This window comes from Ascaphus truei, chromosome 5 (genome assembly GCF_040206685.1).
Source record: "Ascaphus truei isolate aAscTru1 chromosome 5, aAscTru1.hap1, whole genome shotgun sequence".
Lineage (NCBI taxonomy): Eukaryota > Metazoa > Chordata > Amphibia > Anura > Ascaphidae > Ascaphus > Ascaphus truei.
This window is the reverse complement of record NC_134487.1, coordinates 406937-433904: the sequence shown is the minus strand read 5'-3', so window position 1 is coordinate 433904 and position 26968 is coordinate 406937. Positions and strand designations below refer to the sequence as shown.

Genomic DNA, 26968 nt, shown 5'->3' with positions numbered 1-26968 from the left:
AATCCGATTCTTCTTTTTTAGGGGCAAGAGATACCATAGATACCAGACACTAAATTCCTGTGAGGAAAATTTGAAGGAAAAGTGGTTCCACAAGAACCGGTTTTCACCTGGAAGAGAGTTGTCACAGGTAGCATCCCCACTGAGACGAAAGAGAGACAGCAGAGAGGCCCAAGAGGAGGAAGTGGGAGGCACACAAGAGAAAAGAAATGCGCCCACAGGTATTTTCCATTTGAGTGACACTATTTTATCGACAGATCAGATTGCAGTACTCAATAGGGGTCTACATTTCCCTCATTGGGACCTGATGCATTTAAACTTTTTGTGGATGCAAGTATGTTTCTCCCAAAATTGACGTTAAAGCGTTACTTTCATAAACAAAATGTGGACTTTTCTCAAGAGATAAGAGATAAACAATTGTTGATCAAGACAGGTACACACATTCTAACCTTAAACCCAAATCCACAGTTTTTCCCTAACATTGTAAGGGGAACTATGTGGAAACATTTAATCAGATGATGATAAATTATTTTGAAAAGATGCTTGAAGAAAATAACAAACAAAAAATTAAAACTAAATTCAATTTAACGGTAAAAGTGAATTTAGCACTCAAGCAGTTACAATCCAATAAGGAGATAGTTATAAAACAGGCCAACAAAAGGTGGGGGTACAGTAATTATGAGTGCACATTACTATCTACAGGAAGCACAGAGGATCTCGGGGGACACTAAGACCTACCAAGTCTTCCGTAATAACCCCACTTTTGCATTTAAGAAAAAAATTAGAAACCATTCTCCTAGAAGGAAAGGATTTGGGCATTTTAAAAGATTTTGAGTTTAATTATCTTTTTAATAAGTTTCCTAAGTTACCCATTTTTTATTTAATTCCCAAAATACATAAATGTTTAGAAAAAAACCCGGGAATTGACTCCCACTCCCAAAATCAGAGTACACACACACACATTATATATATATATACAGTATTCGACAAACCTATAATTTGCACACCCCGGGCGAGTGGCTTTAACATCGTGGCGAGCTCCTATTGGCCCAAGCAGCACACGTGTGGTACTAGGTGGCGAGTAGATTTTTTTGTTCGGCGAGTAGATTTTTTTGGTGATTTGTTGACCACTGTGTGTATATATATATATATATACTGGACACCAACCAGCTCCTATTGAACCCCCAAAATAACCACAACATATAAGCATATGAGTGTCACAGAGGAGTGCTACTGAGCATGGCAATACATATTTAAAACCAGAGACAGAACATAAAACACAGACAGAGCTCAGTGCACATCCAGTGAAACTCATACACAGTACAGTGCCTAAATATATATGTATAAATATCTATTAAATTAAATGGTCTTATAGTTTAACATTTTTGGCCAAAATTGTTGTAAGCCCCTGAGCCACTGCACGGCAGACCACATTTCCAGGGGTCCCTAACCCTAATATAAATTCTTAATAACCTGTGCAATACCAGGAAGAATGATTTATAATAAATCTGTCAATATTAGTTGCAAAGTTCTAAGTCTGATTGAAGCTTTTAATAACCTGTACATTACCAGGAAAAGCACTCTGTATTAGATTTGCCACAACCATCCGGCAAGCAAGCAAGTTCCCCTGAGAGTGGGAGATGCTATGGAGTGAGCTTTTAACCATTTAAATGTGGGAGGGGGTAAGCTTCAATTAGGTAGGAGGTTGCCACCCTCCAATCAGCTAAGACTAGCTGAACAAGAATTGTAAAACATACTGGACACCTAACAAGCTCCTATTGAACCCCCAAAATAACCACAACGTGCAGTGGCTCAGGGGCTTACAACAATTTTGGCCAAAAATGTTAAACTATAAGACCATTTTATTTAATAGATATTTATACATATATATTTAGGCACTGTACCGTGTATGAGTTTCACTGGATGTGCACTGAGCTCTGTCTGTGTTTTATGTTCTGTCTCTGGTTTTAAATATATATATATATATATATATATAATCAAAAAATAAATAGATGATACCGTTCTGTGGCTAACGACATGCTTTTATTTGTGTGAGCTTTCGAGATACACTGATCTCTTCTTCCGGCGATGTAACAATGAATGAAGCAAGCAAAAGGTATACTGAACGACAGTGTCTATTGGAATGTTATCTGTGCTGGTCCTTCCCCCGGTGTGGATGTGTGTATATATATATATATATATATATACACACACACATACACACACATACATACATACACACACGAGTCGCCAAAGATCAGGAGAATTATTGAAAAATATTGGCCGATTTTGAAACAGGACCAGATTCTCAAAGGATTTCTGCCTGATAAACCTCAGATCGTTTTCACAAAGGCCCCAAATCTGAAGGATAAATTGGCCCCAAATGCCCTGAGAAGGAAACAAGGGACCTCCAATATGAATAATCAAAAAGGGAGAATGGTTGGAGAGTAACCCCAAAGGATTTTATACCTGTATAGAATGTGTGGCCTGTAAATTTGGCATCAACAAATACAAAAACTTAATTTCTAAACAAACTGGGGAGGTTTTTAAACTTTCAACTTTAATCAACTTTAATTCTGATTTTGTAGTGTATCTTTTAGAGTGTCTGTAAGAGACGTGTGCAGAGGTACGCAATGGAGACCGTTTAAAGTGAAACTTAAATGAGGCTTTATTGCGCCTGTCCCTTTAACACAACAAAAACATTCAAATTAAGCAAAAGAAAACCTACTCCACTTTGGAGAATATCTACACATGTAGTCCAGCCCTCTCTAACTGGGTGGTTAGCTAAGCTAATTACCAGCCCAACTATATATACCAATATATAACAGTCCCATAAGAAAGTCTTATCTGTATCTTGTAGCTGTAGGGGAAGTCCTCTCTGCTCTCCTTGTGTGCTATAGCAATATTAGGATCAAGGTTTAGAAATCTTGTCCCCTTTGTCTTGTTGTCAGCCTGCAGTCTCTTTGCAGCTCAAGACATCTGTTTGTTCCTCAGGTCAGCCCAGTTGTGGACTAGGGAATCCTTGGTTTGTCCTTCCTAGGTCAGCTCCAATTGTGAGCTCAGAAATATCCTCCTTCCTGTCTTAGAACAGGTTATTTCTGAGAGAGCTCTAATCAGCCAGGGGGAGTTGGTTAATTGCTGGTATGCAATTAATCAGCACACTGCTGGATTAGAGGCAAGTTTCTTTAACAGGGATAAGTCCCTGTTACAGTGTCCATGTGGCCTACAAAATGTAGGCCGCACAACAAGGAAATTTAAAACATGTGAGAAATATAAAAAAGGGCTTAGAGTCACATAACGTTTCTTTACATTTTAAACAACATCATGCATCAGATCCAGGAGGTCTCAAATTTATTGGAATAGACTTTGTTCCAAGTCAGTGGCGGGGGGAAATAGAGTAAAATCTATTTCCCCAAAAGAGAGCATTTGGCTATACAAACTAAAAACTTTGAGGCCTCTAGGACTAAATGTTGACTTTGATTTGAATGCCTCTCTCACATGATGTTTCAATGATTTTACGATATCTCTGTCCCCGATTTTTAAAAATGTTTTGTATGTATTTATATATTTTAAATTTATCTATACTACTAAGTTAAGTATGTAATCTGGCCCCACATAACTGCACATCTGTGCGTTTTTGTACATTTTTGCAATTTGATCATTTTTAGCACTTTTTGGAAACTATACTTTCAATTTTTTTGGCATTCTTGGATTTTTTCTCTCTTTCACTAGGTTCTATTAAGTATACATTTTTCATTGGATCATCAAGAGTCAATATATATGTTCATTTGTAAACTTGAATATAACTGCTTTTTCAGTTTAAATTCTTTCAAATCTAAGGCTGACTCACATTTTAATCTGGACTGTAACTTTTTCATACGCCCATAATATTTATTCTCTTTAACTGTGCATGCAATGTCTTGTATATAATGTATACCCTGTTCATTTATGTAACTGTATTTGTAACCATGTATTATTTGTCTTAACTCTGTGCCCAGGACATACTTGAAAACGAGAGGTAACTCTCAATGTATTACTTCCTGGTAAAATATTTTATAAATAAATAAATAAATTCTGCTCTTTTTTTTTCAGCAAGTATTCTACTGTTGCTATTTATAGACATAGAAACAGCTTCAGCAAGGAGAGTATGTAGAGATTCCATTTGTTTTTATAAATCCAGTATTTAATAATTTCTGTTTTTTTAGTTATTTCTATAGCATGCTTTTTAATGATGTATTAAAATAATGTCATTTTATATCTGTGTTTTGTGTGACGGTGAAGGGGTACCCAGGCCAATAATAAAGGTATTATGCCCAGCTGGGTGCCCCTGAGCCATATTGGGGAATTGTAGATTGCCAGCTCTGCAACCTAGTAATGGCAGCAACACTGTGATTTTAATAAAAAATGTCTGTGTTTCTCCCACCAGGTATAAGGTGGCGAGAATAATGTCATTTCTAAATGTAATGTATAACCGTACCAGTGTTTCACTGTAAACCGCGCAAAGGAAAAATTGGTTTAAAACTCAGCAGTTCCCAGCATAGCAAGCGGCGTGTAGCTAACTTCTGCTAGAACGCTCCTAGTGCTGTGAGCGCTGGTTGGGTAAAATCATGGAAAAGTTTATAATGCAATTTTTATAAAGTTATATAAAAATTGATGAATGAAAGTCCCCCTATTTTAATTGTTCCAACAGTATAGGCATAAGGGGATTTTCATTCAGACGGCCGGAACATAGGAAACCCTGAATTTGTAATCACTGTACTTTAGAAATGCATAGCAGGAAATTCCTGCGAGGTAAGCAATGCATATTTAGCCCGGACTTCTAAGACACCCTTCTGGCTCAGAGCCAAAATGTCTGAAAAAATCCGGAGTTAAAAGGCTTCAGCCGACTAAGGTGTTAAGTGGGGAGGGGTAATGCAAGTATCCCCATATTAGCAAATGTCCAGGCAAATGGGCCAGATATCCGGCCAGCTCAGACAAAATCCCCTTTTCACCTAAGCTGCTGCAAAATTCTAATTTCTAAGTATAGTTCACTTAGAAATTCACTATAAAACACAGAAGTTAATATATTAGCGCATTATTTTCCTTTGCTCTCCCGCAGCCAAGCCAATTTAAGGAATAACCAATGCATTTATAAACACAGGTGAGTGGCAGTGTATTCATTTGATTATGAATAGGACATTGATTGGTCTGGATCAGGAGAAATTTAGGAAATATTGGTCTACACATTAAGAGCAGAATTGTCCTAGGGTTGTGATGTGAAGGAATTGTTTAGAACCACAATGTCTCCTGAATGCAGACTCTGAATTGTGTGTCACATCCTACAAGACTTACAGCAGCCATTCATAATCTAAAGATAGGGAAATGTGGGGAAGAAAATATATTGTGCCACTGAGAAAAGAAAAAAAGTACAAATACGAGATTGTGCTATTATTTCTTCATAGATTAAAAGAAAAAGTGACCAAAGTGATGCATTCTTGGTACAGAACATTAAAAAGTCCCTGTTTAACCATTATAACCATTTCTGTAATTGTGTTAATTGCTCACGTGCTAATGGTTTCAGGAATTTCCTTCGTTAAAGAATCTTTCTGATCTGTTATACAGCTTCTCCCTGCACACTGTATGAGGTACCCTTTGGATTAACATTGAGTTGATCTATCATTGTCAAAGGAAAATAATGTTGGTTAGAATTTATGGAGAGCACTGGATGCTGGGGTAGGGTTGCAATATTTAATTTTGGGGTATAGAAAGCTTTTTACGATTTGAGTACTCATGCAATTATAAGTGAATACGTGTTTCTTTCCTGTGCGAGTCCTCTGATGTCAGACATGCTTTTCCCCTTACACCAGACCTCTCACAACACTCAGTGCATGTATTAGGATTCTCACCTGTGTGTATTCTCTGATGTCTCATTAGTGAGCTGCGTTCTCTGAAGCTTTTTCCACATTCCAGACACACATGGGGCTTCTCGGTACTGTGGCTTCTGTGATGGCTATTGAGTTTGGCCCGGTCACTGATGCTCTCCCCACTCTCATACATCTTCTCTCCTGTGTGGCTTTTCTGGTGAACTACAAGTTGTGATCTCCGAGAGAAGCTTTTTTCACACTGAGAACATTTATAGGGCTTCTCTCTTCTGTGAATTTTCTGGTGCTGGAAAAGGCTGGAATAGCGAGTGAAGCATTTCCCACAGTCAGGACAAATGTTCAAAGTCTTTGGAGTGTGAGTTCTCAGGTGTCTGACGAGAGAGGACTTGAGACCAAACCTCCTCCCACACTCTGTGCACATGTAGAGTTTCTCCCCTGTGTGGATTCTCTGATGTACAATGAGGGATGATTTGCGAGTGAAACTTTTCCCACAGTCAATGCACAGATAGCGCTTCTCTCCGCTATGAATTCTCCTGTCAGTTTGATCAGCTTCATTGGAAGAGCCCACTGCACAATCAATGCTTTCTCTTTCACCCAGTGTGAAGGGCTCAGTGCCCCCTGCACGATTTCCTTTTCTCATGTTGCTCTTGCCTAGTTTCCCATAATTAGTTTTTCTATTGAAAGGTTTAGAAATATTATAGTCTTCTCCCCCATCCAGGGAGCTGCAATGCTTGTAGAATCGTTCATCTGAATTGTCAACGGAGGAAGTGGCCTCTGCTGGAAAGGAAAAGAAAACAGTGTCAGTTGCGTCAAAATGGGTCTAAAATGCTAAAATCTGGGATAGAATAAAGGAAATCATAACATGTAAGTGTAGCGGAAGTAGTGAGGGTACCAGAATCTGTGCTACCAACTGCAACATGACACTATGAGATGGCACTAGTAGAATCTTGTTTGATGAAGATTCACTTTTGATGGGCAATAACTACTGCTAAAAACCTATTACAATACTATGCAAATCTACCAAATACATTGGGAATGACATTTATTACATCCTTGATTAAGGAGATATGGTTATTGTGAAAAAACGTTGGGTTATATTGCAGTCTCTAATAACCAGTCTGCCCCATGATTTGATTTTTTTAATGAGTGAGGAGATGAGAAACCTGTTGTATAGGTATCACTGAGACTGGGTAGTAATTATGCGACAATTCAATATTTTCTGTGTTTTGCCTTTCCAGGGGTGCTGGGCAGCGGAGCTTGCGAGGCTGTGAATTTAAGGGTGGGATTTTGCAGAGAATCTTTAATCAGATTGCTGCTATGTAGTGGAGTTCCCGAGTTATGAGACACCCCAGAGATGTACCCGGGAATCAAATAAGATTTTCGAGCACATTGAAGCCCAATGCTCCGGCCAAATCCTACCCTGGAAACGTTCTTGCGACTCACAGCCAGGGTTCCCTGCTTCAGCACAGGCTGGAAAAGTAAAGGCACCATGAACCTGATATAGGGGTTCAGGGGGTGCTCCAGCTAGGTTTAAAAGCTGCAAGGGTTTTTATTGTGTAGGTCCGTACCGTCAGGGTTATGTAGTGTGCCAGGGATAAGGCTGATAAAAATAGGAATCACATATTTTATTCTATCCCTGACACCGGACCAGAAGATTTGTACCAGTAGAACACAGAGACCCATAAGCAGAAAGGATTTTGTTAAAGGTTTTGATTTAATAAAGGTAAATGCTTATAACCATGTATATCTGTGACTGTGGGATTCCAAGTCTATGGTTCCGAGAGACCAGATGGCTACCAAGCTTGGCGCCACTGGGTCTACTCGAGACCCAGAGTTGAAAGCCTCAGGGATGCCAAGGTGTTAAAACAGGAGGAGTACTACAGTTATACTGAGTACCTCCATCCTGGGCTAACAAAGGGCTATCCCGGCAACCATTTGCCCATCCCCAGACTCTGAGGAGCCTGGACAGCAGGTGCAATCGATATGCTAAGAGGCAGAGGTGCAAGGTTGGCGCATGCCCCTTATCAGAATCCAAATCGGTGCCCACCCGGCTTTAGAATACCGGCAAATCGGGGATTGGCTGGCAGGAGAATTCCCACGCGCTGAATGGTTGTAGTTGTTTCTGAATGGGACTATAAAACCTATAAGGAACCTTGCAGCCAATCAGGACCTCAGATTCCAAGCGCCAAACCCTCAGCGGCTCTGTGAAGAATAGACGCGAGCCAGCTTGGGATTTTGACTCCGAAAATTTTCTGCTTTTTGAGGATGTAGCAGTTGCGGCTGGGACTGCATGCCAAATTGCGTTCCAGGACTTTCGCGAGTACCTCACGTTTCATTGGAAAGGGCTCCTGCAGAGGTCGTTTGTGACAATTTCGTTTAAAGTAAGATTTTATTTGTTTGCCCCGTTCCTAGTAAGTGTGTTAACAGTGTAAATTGTGTTACTTTGTGTGTATGTCAAATGCTGGAATAAATTACAATTTATTTTACTGCTGTGTCTTGTTCAATCAGATGATCCCGGTAGGAAAAGGTGTTAATAACCCTGGTCTCCCGTGACACTCCTGACCTCATTCTAACTTTGATAAAGAGCTCAGCATCACAGTGTGGGTGCCTACAAGTCACAGTGTTCTTATATCGGCATACATACTATTAAAGTAACCCTAACCCTAATACGCGGGTGCCTACAAGTCACAGTGTTCTCATATCGGCATACATAATATTAAAGTAAAACATATTCAATCTAACACAGCTCTAGACTCCTGCACACTGGGACAGGGCCAGAGTCCACCGTTATAATCAAGGAATACAAATGTAAAGGAGGTATACGCTCAGCATATTAGGGTTAACCCTAACCCTAATACGCTCAGCATATTAGGGTTAACCCTAACCCTAACCCTAATACGCTCAGCATATTGGAGAGGAGAAGGTCTTTGGAACGTTCAAAAACTAAAATGGAAAAGTCTGTGGGTCCATATAGAATACATCCAAGGATATTACTAGGAAAGCGCTATATTGGATTCTGCGTTGTGGATGAGCGACTAAACCTAATAGAACAAAGATTCATAACACGGGATAAAACAGGCAAAACAACATTTGAAACGCCATCAATGTATGGATTTTGTCAAATTGTCCTAGTATTGTAAATCGAATAAAACCGGTAATGTCTAGCCAATTTCATGCTCACACTATCATGTGGCATTATACGAGCCTAAAAAAAAGCCTAGTTTCCTGTCGAGGTACTGTCCAGAAAGTCCAGCTTTCACTGTCAAACAGAAATAAAATTACTGAATACCACGTAACGCTCACATTATTGCGAATTGAAAAGAAACACGTTTAACATAATATCACAAACTGCAAAACACGTCCATGTAACTATATCATTTGCAACAAACTATCCGAAAGTGGACAGTTATACTGATCACGTGGAAAAACAATGACAAAAGTCAGGTTGTTGTTATGTTACCGTGGTTACCAATTAGTTCATTTTAAATAGGTAATTTCTTTTAAACGGTTCAAGAAAATTGTCGGAATATGTAGTACAAGTTGGAAAATAATACATTTAATGTTTTGTATCGATGAGCCGAGCCATTTCTTTTTTTTTACCACTTCAAAAATCTAATTCCAAGATGGGGGCTAAGTTAGAATGGCAGAAACGTACCCTCAAAACAGTGGCATAATAACTAGACGTGTGTGGGCTGCCCGGGCTATACTGTAGCTACGCCTCTGCCTCAGAATGTCATCAGAATCGAACAAGGCGTTTGGCCAATAGAGAGAGAGAACCTTCCGAAAGTGGCTACAAAGTCTAGCAATGTCTTCGCTTTCTCATCCAAATAGAGGAGTAGGGATGTGTGGGCAACAACATTAACACAAATGTTTAAAAAGTCATTAGTAACAGGAGTCGTTCCAGAAATGTGGAAAAAGGTAAACGTACTATAGTCCCACGTCACAGAAGTAAGCAGTAAGTAATAACAATTATTGCAAACATTGTAGAAGGAAAAGTTACTGAAGATCTGAAATCAAACCGTTCAGGACTTCCAGCAGCCTATATTTACTGGGGGAGATCATGTGGGCTCTGTGGCGGGCAACCAAGGCTGCGCTTATAGTGCCGGCGACTCGATGTCGCTTCAAAACAAATGCATTGAATCTGTAGCATGCGCTTATAGTAGGCACGACGTGAATCTCTGTAGTCAATAGAATTTGATTTTTACAGAGACGGTCTCATCATGTGACAGGCTGTAACCAATCAGATAGCATCTGATGCAGGGAGAGGGGGAATGTGCCTGTATGTGTGTGTGATTGTGTGTGTGAGATTGTGTGTGTGGGGGGGGAGATTGTGTGTGTGATTGATTGTGTGTGGGATTGTGTATGTGCGGGATTTTGTGTGTGATTGTGTGTGCGTGTGTGATTGTGTGTGCGTGGGGGGATAGTGTGTGTGATTGTGTATGTGTGGGATTGTGTGTGTGTAATTGTGTGTGTGTGGGGGGGGGATAGTGTGTGTGATTGTGTGTGTGTGTGGGATAGTGTGTGTGTGGGATTGTGTGTGTGTGGGATTGTGTGTTTGTGTGTGTGTGGGATTGTGTGTGTGGGGGGGTAGTGTGTGTGATTATGTATGTGTGGGATTGTGTGTGTGTGTGTGTGATTGTGTGTGTGATTGTGTGTGTGTGGGGGGGGGGCTGTGTGTGTGTATGGGGGGGGGGGTAGTGTGTGTGATTGTGTGTGTCTGTGTTTGTGTGTGTGATTGTGTGATTGTGTGTGTGTGGGGGGGATTGTGTGCGGGGGGCGGTGGCGGGGGCCCGGCAGCTGGCGGAACTGTGGGGGGCGGGACTGCGGGAGGCCGGTGGGTGGCGGGGGCCTGACGGTTGGCGGGGCTGCGGGAGGCTGGCGGTGGCAGGGACCCGGCAGCAGGTCACAGCAGTTGCTGCCGGCCCTGCCTCGCTGCAGGCACCTCTCAGTCCCACAATGGTTGCTTGTGCGCGTGCCGGGCCTACCCCTCACGCCGGCGCACCGGAAGCTTATCCCAGCTGACTTATCCCAGCCTTCCTAAGGCTGCGCTTATAGTGCCGGCTACGGCTACAGATGACGTCTCCCGTCTCCGTAGCCCAAGCAAAAGTTGTAATTTGAGTTTGGGAGATGTCTCTTGCTACAAGGGGGAGGGCAGAGGGGCAAGGACAAGAGCAAGGGGGAGGGCAGAGGGGCAAGGACAAGAGCAAGGGGAGGCAGAGGGGCGGGGACAAGAGCAAGGGGGGGGGCAGAGGGGCGGGGACAAGAGCAAGGGGGAGGGCAGAGGGGCAAGGACAAGAGCAAGGGGGAGGGCAGAGGGGCGGGGACAAGAGCAAGGGGAGGCAGAGGGGCGGGGACAAGAGCAAGGGGGGGGGCAGAGGGGCGGGGACAAGAGCAAGGGGGAGGGCAGAGGGGCGGGGACAAGAGCAAGGGGGAAGGCAGAGGGGCGGGGACAAGAGCAAGGGGGAAGGCTGAAACGGAGAGGAGCTGTAATTTCTGTTTGTATGCTGAATTTACAGTACTTTTACTTTATATTACGGGAGAATTTACTATTTTAAAGTTGTTCATATAGTGTGTTTCGCACACACAGACACACACAGACACACACAGAATCAGGGCCACCAACAGAAATCATGGGGCCCCGGACAAATGAAAGGACCAACTCATAGCGCACGTAACACGGAAAATAAATTTTAGCGCACAACTTTTACTTACCCCCCAATACATATAAAAAATACACCCCCACCCCCCAATACATATAAAAATACACCCCCACCCCCCAATACATATAAAAATACACCCCCACCCCCCAATAATAAAACGCTGCACCCGGTGCCAGGTCTCTCGGCAGCGGCGGAAGTCAGCTGGGATAAGCTTCCGGCGTGCGAGGGAGGCCCGGCACGCGCAAGAGCAGCCATTGTGGGACTGAGAGGTGCCTGCAGCGGGTCAGGGCCGGCAGCAACTGCTGTGACCTGCAGCCGGGCCCCTGCCACCGCCAGCCCCCCACAGTCCCCCCGCCCGCTGGCCCCCGCCAGCAACCGGGCCCCCGACACCGCCCCTCCCCCCCCACTGCCAGCCACCGCTCCACTGCCATAATATTCTAGGTGGGGGTACAGTAATGTGCAGCCCAAACTGTGTCAAAATGTTTATCTCATATACCGACTCCTCTGAGAATGGGCTTGGGGCTGTACTATCGTAGAAATGTAATGAGGCATGAAGACACATTGGGACCGAAACATTGATCCATTTTTTGTATTATTTCATGTACAGTATATTACATATTTTCGAATATCAACTTTTTTGTCTCAAGTACCCATTTTTTTTTGGAAGAAATACAATGTACAATCCTTTCTTAGACCTGAAGAGAGGATAAAGACATCTTGACATCCTTATTCTACTTGTTCTTTATGCATATCTTTAACACTCTTACACTGTCCAATGTAGATATATTTTTTATTTATTTATAATTTTTCAGATTTAGACAGAATAAGGATACCATGATTTTAGTGAAAATGTGATACTACTTTAGTGCAGATGTAAGGATTGTTCTTAGCACTGTCCTGACTTGATCTATAATAAAGTAGAAAGCATCACCCTATAATGTGCAAGAAAAGATAAAGTGCTATTAATTTAATAGCTAATACCTAAAATAGGAAAGGTTGCCTGGACCCAGTGATTTAAACAAAACACATACACAAGTTACCAGAAAAAAAACGGCGCCCGGTGAACAAAAAAGTCCAAATAAGAAAGAGACCCGACCACTTAGGAAAAAGTCCAGTCCTGTTGATTGAAAGGAAAATATTGAACAATCTCAAAACCGTCAGTGACAACATCTTTAGCTTTGGACGCGTAATAGACCCCCGAGAGAGCAGATTTGGATTTATTGGAAGATGCCATAGATAGTCTAATGACATTTTTATCAGCTCCGTGTATCTCATTTTCCTGTGCCATGCTGGAGCCACTAGGATTAGTCTCTCTTTTGTTTGATTCTTTTGATTACCCGTTGAATCCATGGAAAAGGTGGAAAATGTATATCAGAGGGAAGTTCCATGGTATTGCTAGGGCATCTACAAATACTACTTTTGGATCTCTGTTTCTGGAGCAGATCTGTACCTTTCGGAGCCATAAGGGCTACTGATAGTTGATCCCAACTGTTGTATTTGCCGAAAGATTTCCAAACTAAAGGAACCATTCTCCAGGACCTTTTTTGTTCCTGTTAAAATAATTTGCAATAATATTTTCAGCCCCAGAACGTGTATTGCCACGTTCAAGGGAACATTTTGCTCTGCCCATTTTAACATCCTGTTGACTTTTTTTGTTGCTTGTAGACTCCTTAATGATTTAAATATGCTACTTTTGTATTTTGGTATTGCATTCTTAATGATGTTCCTGAAACGATGTGAGAAATGGATAGCTTCTTTGAAAACTGCTCTTAATTCTAGAATATCTATTGACAGCTTTGACTTCTTGTGATTCCATGTACCTTCAACAACTTTGTTTTAGAGACTGGCCCCTCTAACCCATAAGGCTGGAGTCTTGTCATTATTCCATTCCACTGTATGGTAAGCAGTGACTATCCTTTGAGAGGTTTCTTAGATGTGTCTACCATCTGAGTGAGATTCTAGGCCTGGTTAGGACAAATTCTAAGAAAAGTATGGAACAAGGATTAAGTAATCGTTCTGAAATAGTCAGGTTTGTAAAAGCACCCCTGGTACTACCTCTAAAGTTGAAAGCAATAATCCTAGTAAACAGAACATAGACATACATTGCTGACATATCCAGTTTGATAATCTAATCTCTTATTCTGATGGTAGGAACACCTTTGCAACCTTTGTGTCGAAAAAGCATTCTTTTGCTGTAGGACTAAGTTGCTGCTCTTGAAATTCCTGAGCCAGACAGGTTATTGTGAGACCTCTATTGTTTAGTTTGTGTGTTGCAATGCTTTAACCAACCAGTCATCTAAATCGGGAACTACAAGACTCGTTTGTGTCTTAGATGGGCTACCAAAACTGCTAAAGTGTTGCATACGCAAGTGGCTATAGTTATACTGAAAGGAAGTGTCTGAAATCGATAGTTATTGTATATGAACAAGACATGGGGGTGCACAATGTTTCAGGAACACAAAAATCACACAGGCATGGAGATTAGCTTGTTTCCAGATGAAATGTCAGTCACCTACGGCTTCATACATCGGGTCCTTCTAGGTGCTGGTGATCTGGCAAACAATTTCTCTGCCAAATGAAGCCTCTCAAGAAAATCCAATTCTGACAATATCGCACAATCCTTTTATATCTGGAAGTACCTGATTCAATTGCATCTTGAAGAATTGAAAACAAAATAACCATGGTTTGTGATAAACACACTGACGCTATAACTGGTCTATATGCAGCTCCAAGTGTTGTAAATAACTTCTTCATGAAGCTTTAAATTGTCCTATGCATTGAAATCCTTCCTGTTGCATAGTGACACAGTGACATAGTAGATGAGGTTGAAAAAATACATTGTATTGTATGTCTTTATTTGTATAGCGCAATTAATGTACATAGCGCTTCACAGTCTAATACACGTGGTAATCATAAATAACAAATAATAAATAAATATAACAGATCATGGGAATAAGTGCTTCAGACAAACGTAACATTTAGGAAGAGGAGTCCCTGCTCTGAGGAGCTTACAATCTAATTAATACGTCCATTAAGTTCAACCTCTGTTAAATGTAGATGACAAGATACTTTAGCCTATATCCATACTGCAGTATATTGATCCAGAGGAAGGCAAACAGAAAACCCCGTGAAATATCATCTAATGATATCTCACAAGGGGAAAAGAAATTCCTTCCCGACTCCAAATATTGGCAATCAGATTACTCCCTGGACAGTGGCATAGCAAGAAATGAGCGCTCAGGGCCCCATTAAAAATCAACGAATTCTGTAGATTCTAAATTAAATATAACGCACACATATAAATATAGATTAAATATAAATTATAGATTACTTATCAACAGCTCAACCCCCTTATAACGCTGTGCTTGGGGTCCAAAGAATCACATTGCGTTAGAAATAATGTGCAATTGTATTCATTGTACAATAAAGTATTTAAGATACCAATCATCGTGTTGTAAAGTATTCATAAATACAAAAATTGGGAGCCACGCTTGCATCGCGTTATAAATGGATTTGCGTTGTAACGGATAGCGTTATAACAGGGTTGAGCTGTATATGGGGCGGACATTTTTGCCACCCCCAAATTTTGCCACCTTAGACCCAAGCCTAACGGGAAATCTGCCACAGGAAAAGCTATTGGATCTCACTGTGGATGGAGAGATATACAGAGCCCAGCAGAAAAAAGCCAAGAAATTAGCCAAAAATAAATCGGCATAGGATAAGTAATCCAGGGCAACTCCAATAATACAAAGATCAATTTATTGCAAGCTCAATAGGGTGGATGGAAAAGATTACTCGCAGCTACGTGTTTCGTGCCTAAGCACTTTATCAAGGTGTAAGTTACAGCAGGAAACATACAAATTTATACATGCCGATTAGTGCCAAAAAGTTCTAGGAAGGACGTCATCGGCAGTCCAACCCCATTGGCTGAATGGATCATGTGAGCATATTATTCAATACAAAAAACATTGAGGATAGAAAAAGAACAACAAAATGTACCAATAAACGTAAAAAAACAATAAAAACAAGAATAGTAATTATATATAATTAATGGGATTGTCTGTCAAATTACCAAATATACACATAAGCTAATATAGCTACAGTATAAAAAATTTCCTTTTTGAATTTCCATATAAATAATTTCTAAATTAGAATATATGAATTAGCTATTATTTAAGTGATATGTTTAAAAAAATAGAGCCTGCATAAGTCATCTACTAAGAATCAAATATGGATAATGCAGGAACACTCCATACTAGTCAATGGTATAGGCAGAGAATAGCTACAAACCTTAATGTCATCTCTCTTAAAAACCAGTGTAATGAGCAAACATTATCTATGTCACATACTAAGTATATATGTATTGCACTATTATTATATGGCTCACACTGGTTTATATTCATAGGGGACAAAAGATAAATGTATTATTGTGAGTAAAAAAGAGAAACACCAATTGGTTTAGTCTTTTCTAGTCAACAAAAGAACAGCAACAAACTCAATTATCAAATTATTATGAAAATAGTTTGTTAGTGTAATGCAAAAGTATTCCCAGCCTCTGTGTACATTACATACTTAAAGGAATAAAATAGAAACATTTCTAAGGTATATACAACAAACAAAGTTGGAGCAGAAAGGAAGGAGCGATAAGATAATAGTACAGGCTGAAAAAAAACTTAAATGCATGCTTGCTAATGCAAAAAGCCTGACAGATAAAATGGGGCAGCTTGAATTAATAGCTGCAAGGAGCAGTATGATATCTATTTATTTATAAAATATTTTACCAGGAAGTAATACATTGAGAGTTAACTCTCGTTTTCAAGTATGTCCTGGGCACAGAGTTAAGACAAATAATACATGGTTACAAATACAGTTACATAAATGAGCAGGGTATATACATTATATACAAGACATTGAATGTACAGTTAAAGATAATATATATTATGAGCGTATGAAACAGTTACAGACCAGATTAAAATGTGTGACAGCCTTAGATTTGAAAGAACTTAAACTGGTGGTGGATGTGAGAGTCTCTGGTAGGTTGTTCCAGTTTTGGGGTTCACGGTAAGAGAAGGAGTAACGTCCGGATACTTTGTTGAGCCATGGGACCATGAACAGTCTTTTGGAGTCTGATCTCAGGTGATAGGTGCTGCATGTGGTTGGGGTGAGGAGCTTGTTCAGGTAGCTGGGTAGCTTGCCCATAAAGAATTTAAAGGCAAGACAGGAAAGATGAACTTTGTGCCTAGACTCGAGTGATGTCCAATCTAGTTCTTTGAGCATTTCGCAGTGATGTGTAGTAGTTGCATTGGAGAACAAAACGACAAATTGAATTGTAGAGGGTGTCAAGTTTGCTAAGGTGGGTTTGAGGAGCCGAGCCATATACTATGTCTCCATACAGTAGTCAATAATTGGCATTAGCATCTGCTGTGCAATACGCTTTATGACCAGGAGATTTAGGGAGGATTTGTTCCTGTAAAGTATACCTAGTTTGGCATAGATCTTGGTTGTCAGGGTATCAATGTGCATTACTGAAACATGGTGGGATGAAACTCATGACTGGGCAGTTAATTTAGAGGGTTATTCCCTTTTTCGGAAGGATCAAACAAATAGAAGGGGAGGTGGAGTATGTTTATATGTTAAACGGGATCAAAATCCTATAATAAGGGAACTACATTTGTTGCTTTTAATTTGTTATTAGTTAGAATTTATTTGATTTGTAACTCATGTTTTAATTGTTCAGCATGAGCATTGTTTAGATTAGGCTTGCCCCTCCTCCCGGTTAGTGCTACTGCAGAACAGCAGAGAGAGTTTTTTTCCTCCACTTGCCAATTCGACTGATTTCACCACCTGTGCAGTACCGGGCGGTGCGTCACTTCTGGTTGAAGGAACAGCTTATATTTGGCAACACCTGCAATAGATTGACACTCTCTGACGAAGCGCCAAACTAGGCATGAAACGCGTTAGAGTGCAGCTACCTTCTGTATGCCATGCTGTCTTTTTCATTAAATTGGTTTTAAACACAGTCCTAGTATTGTAGCCCTCTTTTGCTGCGCTCCGCTGTCCTTTTTCCATTGGACTCGCTGCATTAAAATCATCGCGTGAGACACGCATATGAGGAAGGACCACCACTTAAAAGTGAGAACTAATATTCTACTTTCATATAACTGTGCTCACAGTTTGAATTATTGTGCTGGACATTCAAGTGTCACTTATTGTGCAGAGTATTCAAGCTCTAGGGAGGGTGTCCAATTCGGAAGAGACCCAGTTAAGGGCTGCAGTCAACAGCCATTACTTGTATTATCAACCAGGACACATATTTAACCCTCTCATAATTTGAGCATTTATCCTTATCTTTTATATGTACCAGACACTTTGATACTATTAGTATTCTTCCTGCAAGCAAGTTTTACATTGCTGCAATACACAGTCTGAGATTTTCTAACCATGTATTGGTAGCACCGATCCACAGAACATTGTTCTTTTTTTCAACTAGAATAAGGGAAGATGTTAACGAAGGGAATGATGAAATGTAGAGACCTTGTGGATAGAAATTAGCAGTGGAGGTGTATTTTTATATATATATATATATATATATATATATATATACATATATATATATATATATATATATATATATATATAGTGTTCGACAATTATATACATTTACTCGCCCGGGGCGGGTGGATTTAACCCCCCGGGCGAGTAAATATTGGCCCAAGCAGCACACGTGTTTTTTTAAATATCCTGCGCTCGCGCTGCTGCTTTTCCCGCGCTCGCGCTGGAGAAAAAAAAATAAGCCGGAGGCGGGCTCATGTTGTTGGGGGAGATTACCCCGCCTCCGGCTCTCTGAGCAGTGGCCTCCCTCCTCAGCGCTTCCACTCCTCCCCCTTCTGGCAGCCAGCCTTTCCACGCTTGTCTGCCTCAAGCCCCTGCAGGGCCATCTGTCGCCCCCCCCTCCCTCCCATCGGGCCATCTGTCACCCCCCCTCCCACCCCATCGGGCCATCTGTCGCCCCCCCCCCTCCCTCCCATCGGGCCATCTGTCACCCCCCCTCCCACCCATCGGGCCATCCGCCCCCCCCCCCGTCCCATCCGCCCCCCCTCCCATCGGGTCATCCGTACCCCTCCCATCGGGCCATCCGCCCCCCCTCCCATCGGGCCATCCGCCCCCCCCCCTCCCATCAGGCCATCCGCCCCCCCCCCCCCCCCCCCCACCATCGGGCAATCCATCAGCCCTGCTCTGATGGCCAGCTCAGCTGTTAGCAGGGGAAATCCCCTAACCGGAGCTACTCCCTGCTCTAAGCAGGGGAAATCCCCTAACCGGAGCTACTCCTTGCTCTAAGCCTGCTCTAAGCAGGGGAAATCCCTCACCCGGTGCTGCCCCCGCTGCCATGAGCGACCCCTCCTGCCGTGTGGGGGGCCCACTGCCATGCAGGTGAGTGTTTGTGTGTGTGTGTGTGTGTGTGTGTGTGTGTGTGTGTGTGTGTGTGTGTGTGTGTGTCACCCCCTCTCCCTCTCCCTCTGTGTCACCCTCTCCCTCTCCCTCTGTGTCACCCTCTCCCTCTCCCTCTGTGTCACCCTCTCCCTCTCCCTCTGTGTCACCCTCTCCCTCTCCCTCTGTGTCTCCCTCTCCCTCTCCCTCTGTGTCTCCCTCTCCCTCTCCCCTCACCCCTCTCCCTCTCCCTCTGTGTCACCCTCTCCCTCTCCCTCTGTGTCACCCTCTCCCTCTCCCTCTGTGTCACCCTCTCCCTCTCCCCTCTGTGTCACCCTCTCCCTCCCTCTGTGTCACCCTCTCCCTCTCCCTCTGTGTCACCCTCTCCCTCTCCCTCTGTGTCACCCTCTCCCTCTCCCTCTGTGTCACCCTCTCCCTCTCCCTCTGTGTCACCCTCTCCCTCTCCCTCTGTGTCACCCTCTCCCTCTCCCTCTGTGTCACCCTCTCCCTCTCCCTCTGTGTCACCCTCTCCCTCTCCCTCTCCCTCTGTGTCACCCTCTCCCTCTCCCCGTGTCACCCTCTCCCTCTCCCCGTGTCACCCTCTCCCTCTCCCCGTGTCACCCTCTCCCTCTCCCCGTGTCACCCTCTCCCTCTCCCCGTGTCACCCTCTCCCTCTCCCCGTGTCACCCTCTCCCTCTCCCCGTGTCACCCTCTCCCTCTCCCCGTGTCACCCTCTCCCTCTCCCCCGTGTCACCCTCTCCCTCTCCCCGTGTCACCCTCTCCCCGTGTCACCCTCTCCCCGTGTCACCCTCTCCCCGTGTCACCCTCTCCCCGTTGTCACCCTCTCCCCCGTGTCACCCTCTCCCCGTGTCACCCTCTCCCCGTGTCACCCTCTCCCCGTGTCACCCTCTCCCTCTCCCCGTGTCACCCTCTCCCTCTCCCCCGTGTCACCCTCTCCCTCTCCCCGTGTCACCCTCTCCCTCTCCCCGTGTCACCCTCTCCCTCTCCCCGTGTCACCCCTCTCCCCGTGTCACCCTCTCCCCGTGTCACCTCTCCCGTGCCCCTCTCCCCGTGTCACCCTCTCCCCGTGTCACCCTCTCCCCGTGTCACCCTCTCCCCGTGTCACCCTCTCCCCGTGTCACCCTCTCCCCGTGTCACCTCTCCCGTGTCACCCTCTCCCCCGTGTCACCCTCTCCCGTGTCACCCTCTCCCGTGTCACCCTCTCCCCGTGTCACCCTCTCCCCGTGTCACCCTCTCCCCGTGTCACCCTCTCCCCGTGTCACCCTCTCCCCGTGTCACCCTCTCCCCGTGTCACCCTCTCCCCGTGTCCCCCTCTCCCCCTTGTCACCTCTCCCCGTGTCACCCTCTCCGCTGTCTCCCTCTCCCCGTGTCTCCCTCTCCCCGTGTCTCCCTCTCCCCGTGTCTCCCTCTCCCCGTGTCTCCCTCTCCCCGTGTCTCCCTCTCCCCGTGTCACTCTCCCTCTCCCCGTGTCACTCTCCCTCTCCCTCTCCCTGTGTCACCCACCCTCTCCCTGTGTCACCCACCCTCTCCCTGTGTCACCCACCCTCTCCCTGTGTCACCCACCCTCTCCCTGTGTCACCCACCCTCTCCCTGTGTCACCCACCCTCTCCCTGTGTCACCCACCCTCTCCCTGTGTCACCCACCCTCTCCCTGTGTCACCCTCTCCCTGTGTCACCTCTCACTCTCCGTGTCACACTCCCTCTCCCTGTGTCACACTCCCTCTCCCTGTGTCACCCTCTCCCTCTCCCTGTGTCACCCTCTCCCTGTGTTACCCTCTCCCTGTGTTACCCTCTCCCTGTGTTACCCTCTCCCTGTGTTACCCCTCTCCCTGTGTCACCCTCTCCCTGTGTTACCCTCTCCCTGTGTTACCCTCTCCCTGTGTCACCCTGTCCCGCTCCCTGTCACCCTCCCTCTCCATGTCACCCTCTCCCTGTGTGACCCACCCTCTCCGTCTCGCTGTGTCGCCCTCTCCCTGTGTCGCCCTCTCCCTGTGTCGCCCTCTCCCTGTGTCGCCCTCTCCCTGTGTCGCACCCTCCCTGTGTCGCACCCTCCCTGTGTCGCACCCTCCCTCTCCCTGTGTCACCCACCCTCTCCCTGTGTCACCCACCCTCTCCCTGTGTCACCCACCCTCTCCCTGTGTCACCCACCCTCTCCCTGTGTCACCCACCCTCTCCCTGTGTCACCCACCCTCTCCCTGTGTCACCCACCCTCTCCCTGTGTCACCCACCCTCTCCCTGTGTCACCCACCCTCTCCCTGTGTCACCCACCCTCTCCCTGTGTCACCCACCCTCTCCCTGTGTCACCCACCCTCTCCCTGTGTCACCCACCCTCTCCCTGTGTCACCCACCCTCTCCCTGTGTCACTCACCCTCTCCCTGTGTCACTCACCCTCTCCCTGTGTCACTCACCCTCTCCCTGTGTCACCCTCCCTCTCCCTGTGTCACCCTCCCTCTCCCTGTGTCACCCTCCCTCTCCCTGTGTCACCCTCCCTCTCCCTGTGTCACCCTCCCTCTCCCTGTGTCACCCTCCCTCTCCCTGTGTCACCCTCCCTCTCCCTGTGTCACCCTCCCTCTCCCTGTGTCACCCTCCCTCTCCCTGTGTCACCCTCCCTCTCCCTGTGTCACCCTCCCTCTCCCTGTGTCACCCTCCCTCTCCCTGTGTCACCCTCTCCCTCTCCCTGTGTCACCCTCTCCCTCTCACCCTCTCCCTGTGTCACCCTCTCCCTGTGTCACCCTCTCCCTGTGTCACCCTCTCCCTGTGTCACCCTCTCCCTCTCACCCTCTCCCTGTGTCACCCTCTCCCTGTGTCACCCTCTCCCTGTGTCACCCTCTCCCTGTGTCACCCTCTCCCTGTGTCACCCTCTCCCTGTGTCACCCTCTCCCTGTGTCACCCTCTCCCTGTGTCACCCTCTCCCTGTGTCACCCTCTCCCTGTGTCACCCTCTCCCTGTGTCACCCTCTCCCTGTGTCACCCTCTCCCTGTGTCACCCTCTCCCTGTGTCACCCTCTCCCTGTGTCACCCTCTCCCTGTGTCACCCTCTCCCTGTGTCACCCTCTCCCTGTGTCACCCTCTCCCTGTGTCACCCTCTCCCTGTGTCACCCTCTCCCTGTGTCACCCTCTCCCTGTGTCACCCTCTCCCTGTGTCACCCTCTCCCTGTATCACCCTCTCCCTGTGTTACCCTCTCCCTGTGTCACCCTCTCCCTCTCTCTGTCTCCCTCTCCCTCTCTGTCGCACTCTCTCTTTGTCTCTCATTCTCTCAGTGTGTGTTCTGACTAGGAATTTATTAAATGTATTTTATTTATATATTTTATTTTAAAGCGGGGTTGGGGGCGGGACTAGGGGCGGAGTTGGGGGCGGGACTAGGGGAGGAGTTGGGGGCGGGACTAGGTGGCGAGTAGATTTTTTGGTTGGGCGAGTAGATTTTTGGGTGATTTGTCGAACACGAGATATATATATATATATATATATATATATATATATATATATATATATATAAAATACACCTCCACTGCTAATTTCTATCCACAAGGTCTCTACATTTCATCATTCCCTTCGTTAACATCTTCCCTTATTATAGTTGAAAAAAAGAACAATGTTCTGTGGATCGGTGCTACAAATACATATTTATATATATATATATTTATATATATATATATTTATATATATATATATATATATATATATATATATATATATATATATATATATATATATATATAGTGTCAAAACAACAAACAGCTTGCGTGTACTGACTAATATGTGTGATTGATTTCAAGTGCTGGTTGTTTAAAGTGTGTGCAGTTAGAACCAGAAGCAGTTTGAACAAGGAAGCGGTTAACCAAGGTATAGTTATTGAAGTACAGTTTACTGTTAGTACTTATAAACTTCAGAGTTGCTAGAATGAGCAGGATTGAAAATGCCACTCAATGCACATCTTGCCACATGTATGTGCACTTGGAGCATCTGTTTCAAGGAGCACACCGCTGTGGGAAGTGTGAGCGGATGGTCTCTTCAGAGTCAGAGATTGCTGATCTTAAGAGGCAACTTGCAATATTGAGGGACATTGGCAATCTTGAAAGGGGTTTAGAGCTCACTGAGCAGGCCCTTGCATCGACTAGTGGTGCAGATGGTGGCGCTGTTAGTGAGGAGCAGGTAGGTAGCTGGGTGACAGTTAGAAGGGGAAGCAGGGGCAATAGGGAGAGGCAGGTCGTTTGAGCTGACACATCCCAATAGATTTGCCATGTTGAATGAAGATATTGGGAATGTTGGGGCAGAAATGGCAAGGCTGGGGGAGACTAATTCCTCTAGCAGCCAGGGGAATAGTTCCTCCAGCACAGTGGGGACTCGGGATGCTCAGATACAAAGAAAGATTGTGGTGGTAGGGGACTCCATTATTAGGAAGGTAGATAGGGCAATCTGTTGCCAGGACCGCATGAACCGAACAGTTTGTTGTCACCCGGGTGCTCGGATTCGGCACATTGCGGATTGGGTAGACAGATTGTTGGGGGGGGGGGGGGGCTGGGATTGACCCGGCGGTCTTGGTACATGTTGGCACCAATGACAAAGTTAGAGAAAGATGGAGGGTCCTAAAAAATGATTACAGGGATCTTGGCCAAAAGCTTAAGGCAAGGACCTCCAAGGTAGTATTTTCTGAAATACTACCAGTGCCATGCGCTACCGCAGGGAGACAGTCAGAGATCAGGGAGGTTAATGCATGGCTAAGAAAGTGGTGTAGGAAGGAGGGGTTTGGGTTTTTAGAGCACTGGGACTCCTTTTCTGAGAGGTGCCATCTATATTCTAGGGATGGATTGCACCTCAATGAAGAGGGTTCTTCTGTGCTTGGGGGGAGAATGCTAAAAAAGTTGGAGGAGATTTTAAACTAGGATGGAGGGGGGAGGGGAATGAAACAGATAATGAACTAATTGGAATAGAGGAGGATACAAGGTGGTATGGAGGTAGAATGGGGGCAAGTGCGAGTTTTACAAGCAGTGAGATACCCATAGCAAATAGAGATAATACTAGAAAACTTCTAAAGACTAAACCAAGTTGGTGCAGAAAGGAAGGAGCAGATAAGATAATAGTACAGGCTGAAAAAAAACTGAAATGCGTGCTTGCTAATGCTAGAAGCCTGACAGATAAAATGGGGGAGCTTGAATTAATAGCTGCAAGGGAGCAAGCAGTATGATATCATAGGCATTACTGAAACATGGTGGGATGAAACTCATGACTGGACAGTTAATTTAAAGGGTTATTCTCTTTTTCGGAGATGGAGTATGTTTATATGTTATAAATGTACATGTTTATATGTTTATATGTTAAATAAACATGTTTATATGTTTATATGTTAAACCGGATCTAAAACCTATTATAAGGGATGATGTCTATGAAGGGAATGATGAAAATGTAGAGACCTTGTGGATAGAAATTAGCAGTGGAGGTAAAAGTATAAAGAAAATGTTTGTGGGAATATGCTATAAACCACCAAATCTCTGTGAGATTGAGGAAGCTAAAATACCTTTCCAAATGGAGAAGGCATCAAAACTGGGTCATGTTTGCATAATGGGTGATTTTAATTATCCAGACAGACTGGGGCAATGAGATTAGCGTTACAACAAAAGGGAACATGTTTTTGTGGGTGCTTAAAGACAATTATATGACCCAAATTATTGAGGAACCAACCAGGAGAGGGGCCGTTCTGGATTTGGTCATATCAAACAATGTAGAAGTAATAACAAATATTCAAGTCCTGGAACATTTGGGTAACAGTGATCATAACATGGTCTCATTTGAAATAAATTATCACAAAACAGATTACTTGGATTCAACAAAGACCTTAAACTTTAGAAAGGCAGATTTTAATAAACTTAGGTCTAATCTACAAGTAATACAATGGGATGATGTTTTTGCAGGGAAAAATGTAGAAGATAAATGGGCAGTCTTTAAAACATTGTTAGAAAAGCACAATTATCAGTGTATACCCTTGGGTAATAAGTATAAAAGAAATAAGTAAAAACCAATGTGGCTAAATAAACAGGCAGGGAAGGAAATGGGCAAGAAGAGGAAGGCGTTTAGATTCTTTAAGTCAGAAGGGACAGAGAAATCCTAACCCTAACCCTAACCCTAACCCTAACCCTAATTGCAAAAGGGCAATCAAATTAGCAAAAATGGATAATGAAAAAAGGATTGCAATAGAAAGTAAGGTCAACCCTAAAAAGTTCTTTAAGTACCTTAATAACAAAAAAATGAGAAAAGAAAATATAGGACCCTTTCAGTGTGAGATGGGTAGGCAGATTATTGGAGATAAGGAAAAAGCTGAGGTATTAAACAAATTCTTTGCCTCTGTGTTTACCAGGGAAGAATCGAGTTCAATAGTAGTGCCGCAGGAGGAAGCCACAACCTCCATATTAATGAACAATTGGTTAACTGAGGAAGAAGTTCATAAGCGACTTGAAAAAATTAAAGTAAATAAGGCACCTGGCTCCGATGGCATACATCCAAGAGTTCAAGGAGTTAAGCTTAGTAATAGCAACACCATTATTTTTAATATTCAAGGACTCCATTTCCACAGCCTCAGTACCACAAGATTGGCGTAAAGCAGATGTGGTGCCTATATTTAAAAAGGGAGCTAGATCACAAGCGGGGAATTACAGACCTGTAAGCCTGACTTCAATAGTGGGGAAACTACTTGAAGGTTTAATACGGGATAATATTCAGGAATACCTAATGGAAAATAAAATTATTAGTAATAGTCAGCATGGATTTATGAAGGATAGATCTTGCCAAACTAACCTTATTTGTTTCTTTGAGGAGGTAAGTAGGAATTTAGACCAGGGTAATGCCGTTGATGTGGTCTACTTCGATTTTGCAAAGGCTTTTGATACGGTTTCACACAAGAAGTTGGTGTACAAAATAAAGAAAGTTGGACTCGGTAATAATATATGCACCTGGATTGAAAACTGGTTAAAGGACAGACAACAGAGGGTTGTCATAAATGGAACTTTTTCAGGTTGGGCTAAAGTCGTGAGTGAAGTACCTCAGGGATCGGTACAGGGATCCCTGCTTTTTAACTTGTTTATTAAAGACCTTGAGGTTGGGATCGAGAGCAAAGTCTCCATCTTTGCTGATACTAAATTGTGTAAGGTAATAGAATCAGAGCAGGATGTAATTTCTCTTCAGAAGGACTTGGAGAGACTGGAAACGTGGGCAGGTAAATGGCAGATGAGGTTTAATACAGATAAATGTAAGGTTATGCATTTGGGATAAGAGAATAAAAAGGCGACTTACAAATTAAATGGAGATATATTGGGGGAATCCTTGATGGAGAAGGATTTAGGAGTGCTTGTAGACAGCAGGCTTAGCAATAGTGCCCAATGTCATGCAGTAGCTGCAAAGGCAAACAAGATCTTATCTTGCATCAAACGGCAATGGATGGAAGGGAAGTAAACATAATTATGCCCCTTTACAAAGCATTAGTAAGACCACACCTTGAATATGGAGTACAATTTTGGGCACCAATCCTAAGAAAAGACATTATGGAACTAGAGAGAGTGCAGAGAAGAGCCACCAAATTAATAAAGGGGATGGACATTCTAACTTATGAGGAGAGGCTAGCTAAATTAGATTTATTTACATTAGAAAAGAGGCGTCTAAGAGGGGATATGATAACTATATACAAATATATTCAGGGACAATACAAGGAGCTTTCAAAGAACTATTCATCCCACGGGCAGTACAAAGGACTCGGGGCCATCCCTTAAGGTTGGAGGAAAGGAAATTTCACCAGCAACAAAGGAAAGGGTTCTTTACAGTAAGGGCAGTTAAAATGTGGAATTCATTACCCATGGAGACTGTGATGGCAGATACAATAGATTTGTTCAAAAAAAGGTTGGACATCTTTTTAGATGGGAAAGGTATACAGGGATATACCAAATAAGTATACATGGGAAGGATGTTGATCCAGGGATTAATCCGATTGCCAATTCTTGGAGTCAGGAAGGAATTA

The 26968-nt window shown here is 43.9% G+C and overlaps 1 protein-coding gene across 5 annotated transcripts in view; it reads right to left on the bottom strand.

The window, feature by feature from the left end:
• The window catches only part of LOC142494775 (uncharacterized), a 98650-nt gene that overhangs the window by 54715 nt on the left and 16967 nt on the right, over positions 1-26968 (bottom strand). For all 5 annotated transcript variants that reach the window (XM_075599219.1, XM_075599216.1, XM_075599215.1 and 2 more), the window contains exon 3: positions 5883-6635. In XM_075599219.1, coding sequence (XP_075455334.1) covers positions 5883-6635 — 753 coding nt within the window. The remainder of the gene's footprint in view (positions 1-5882; positions 6636-26968) is intronic.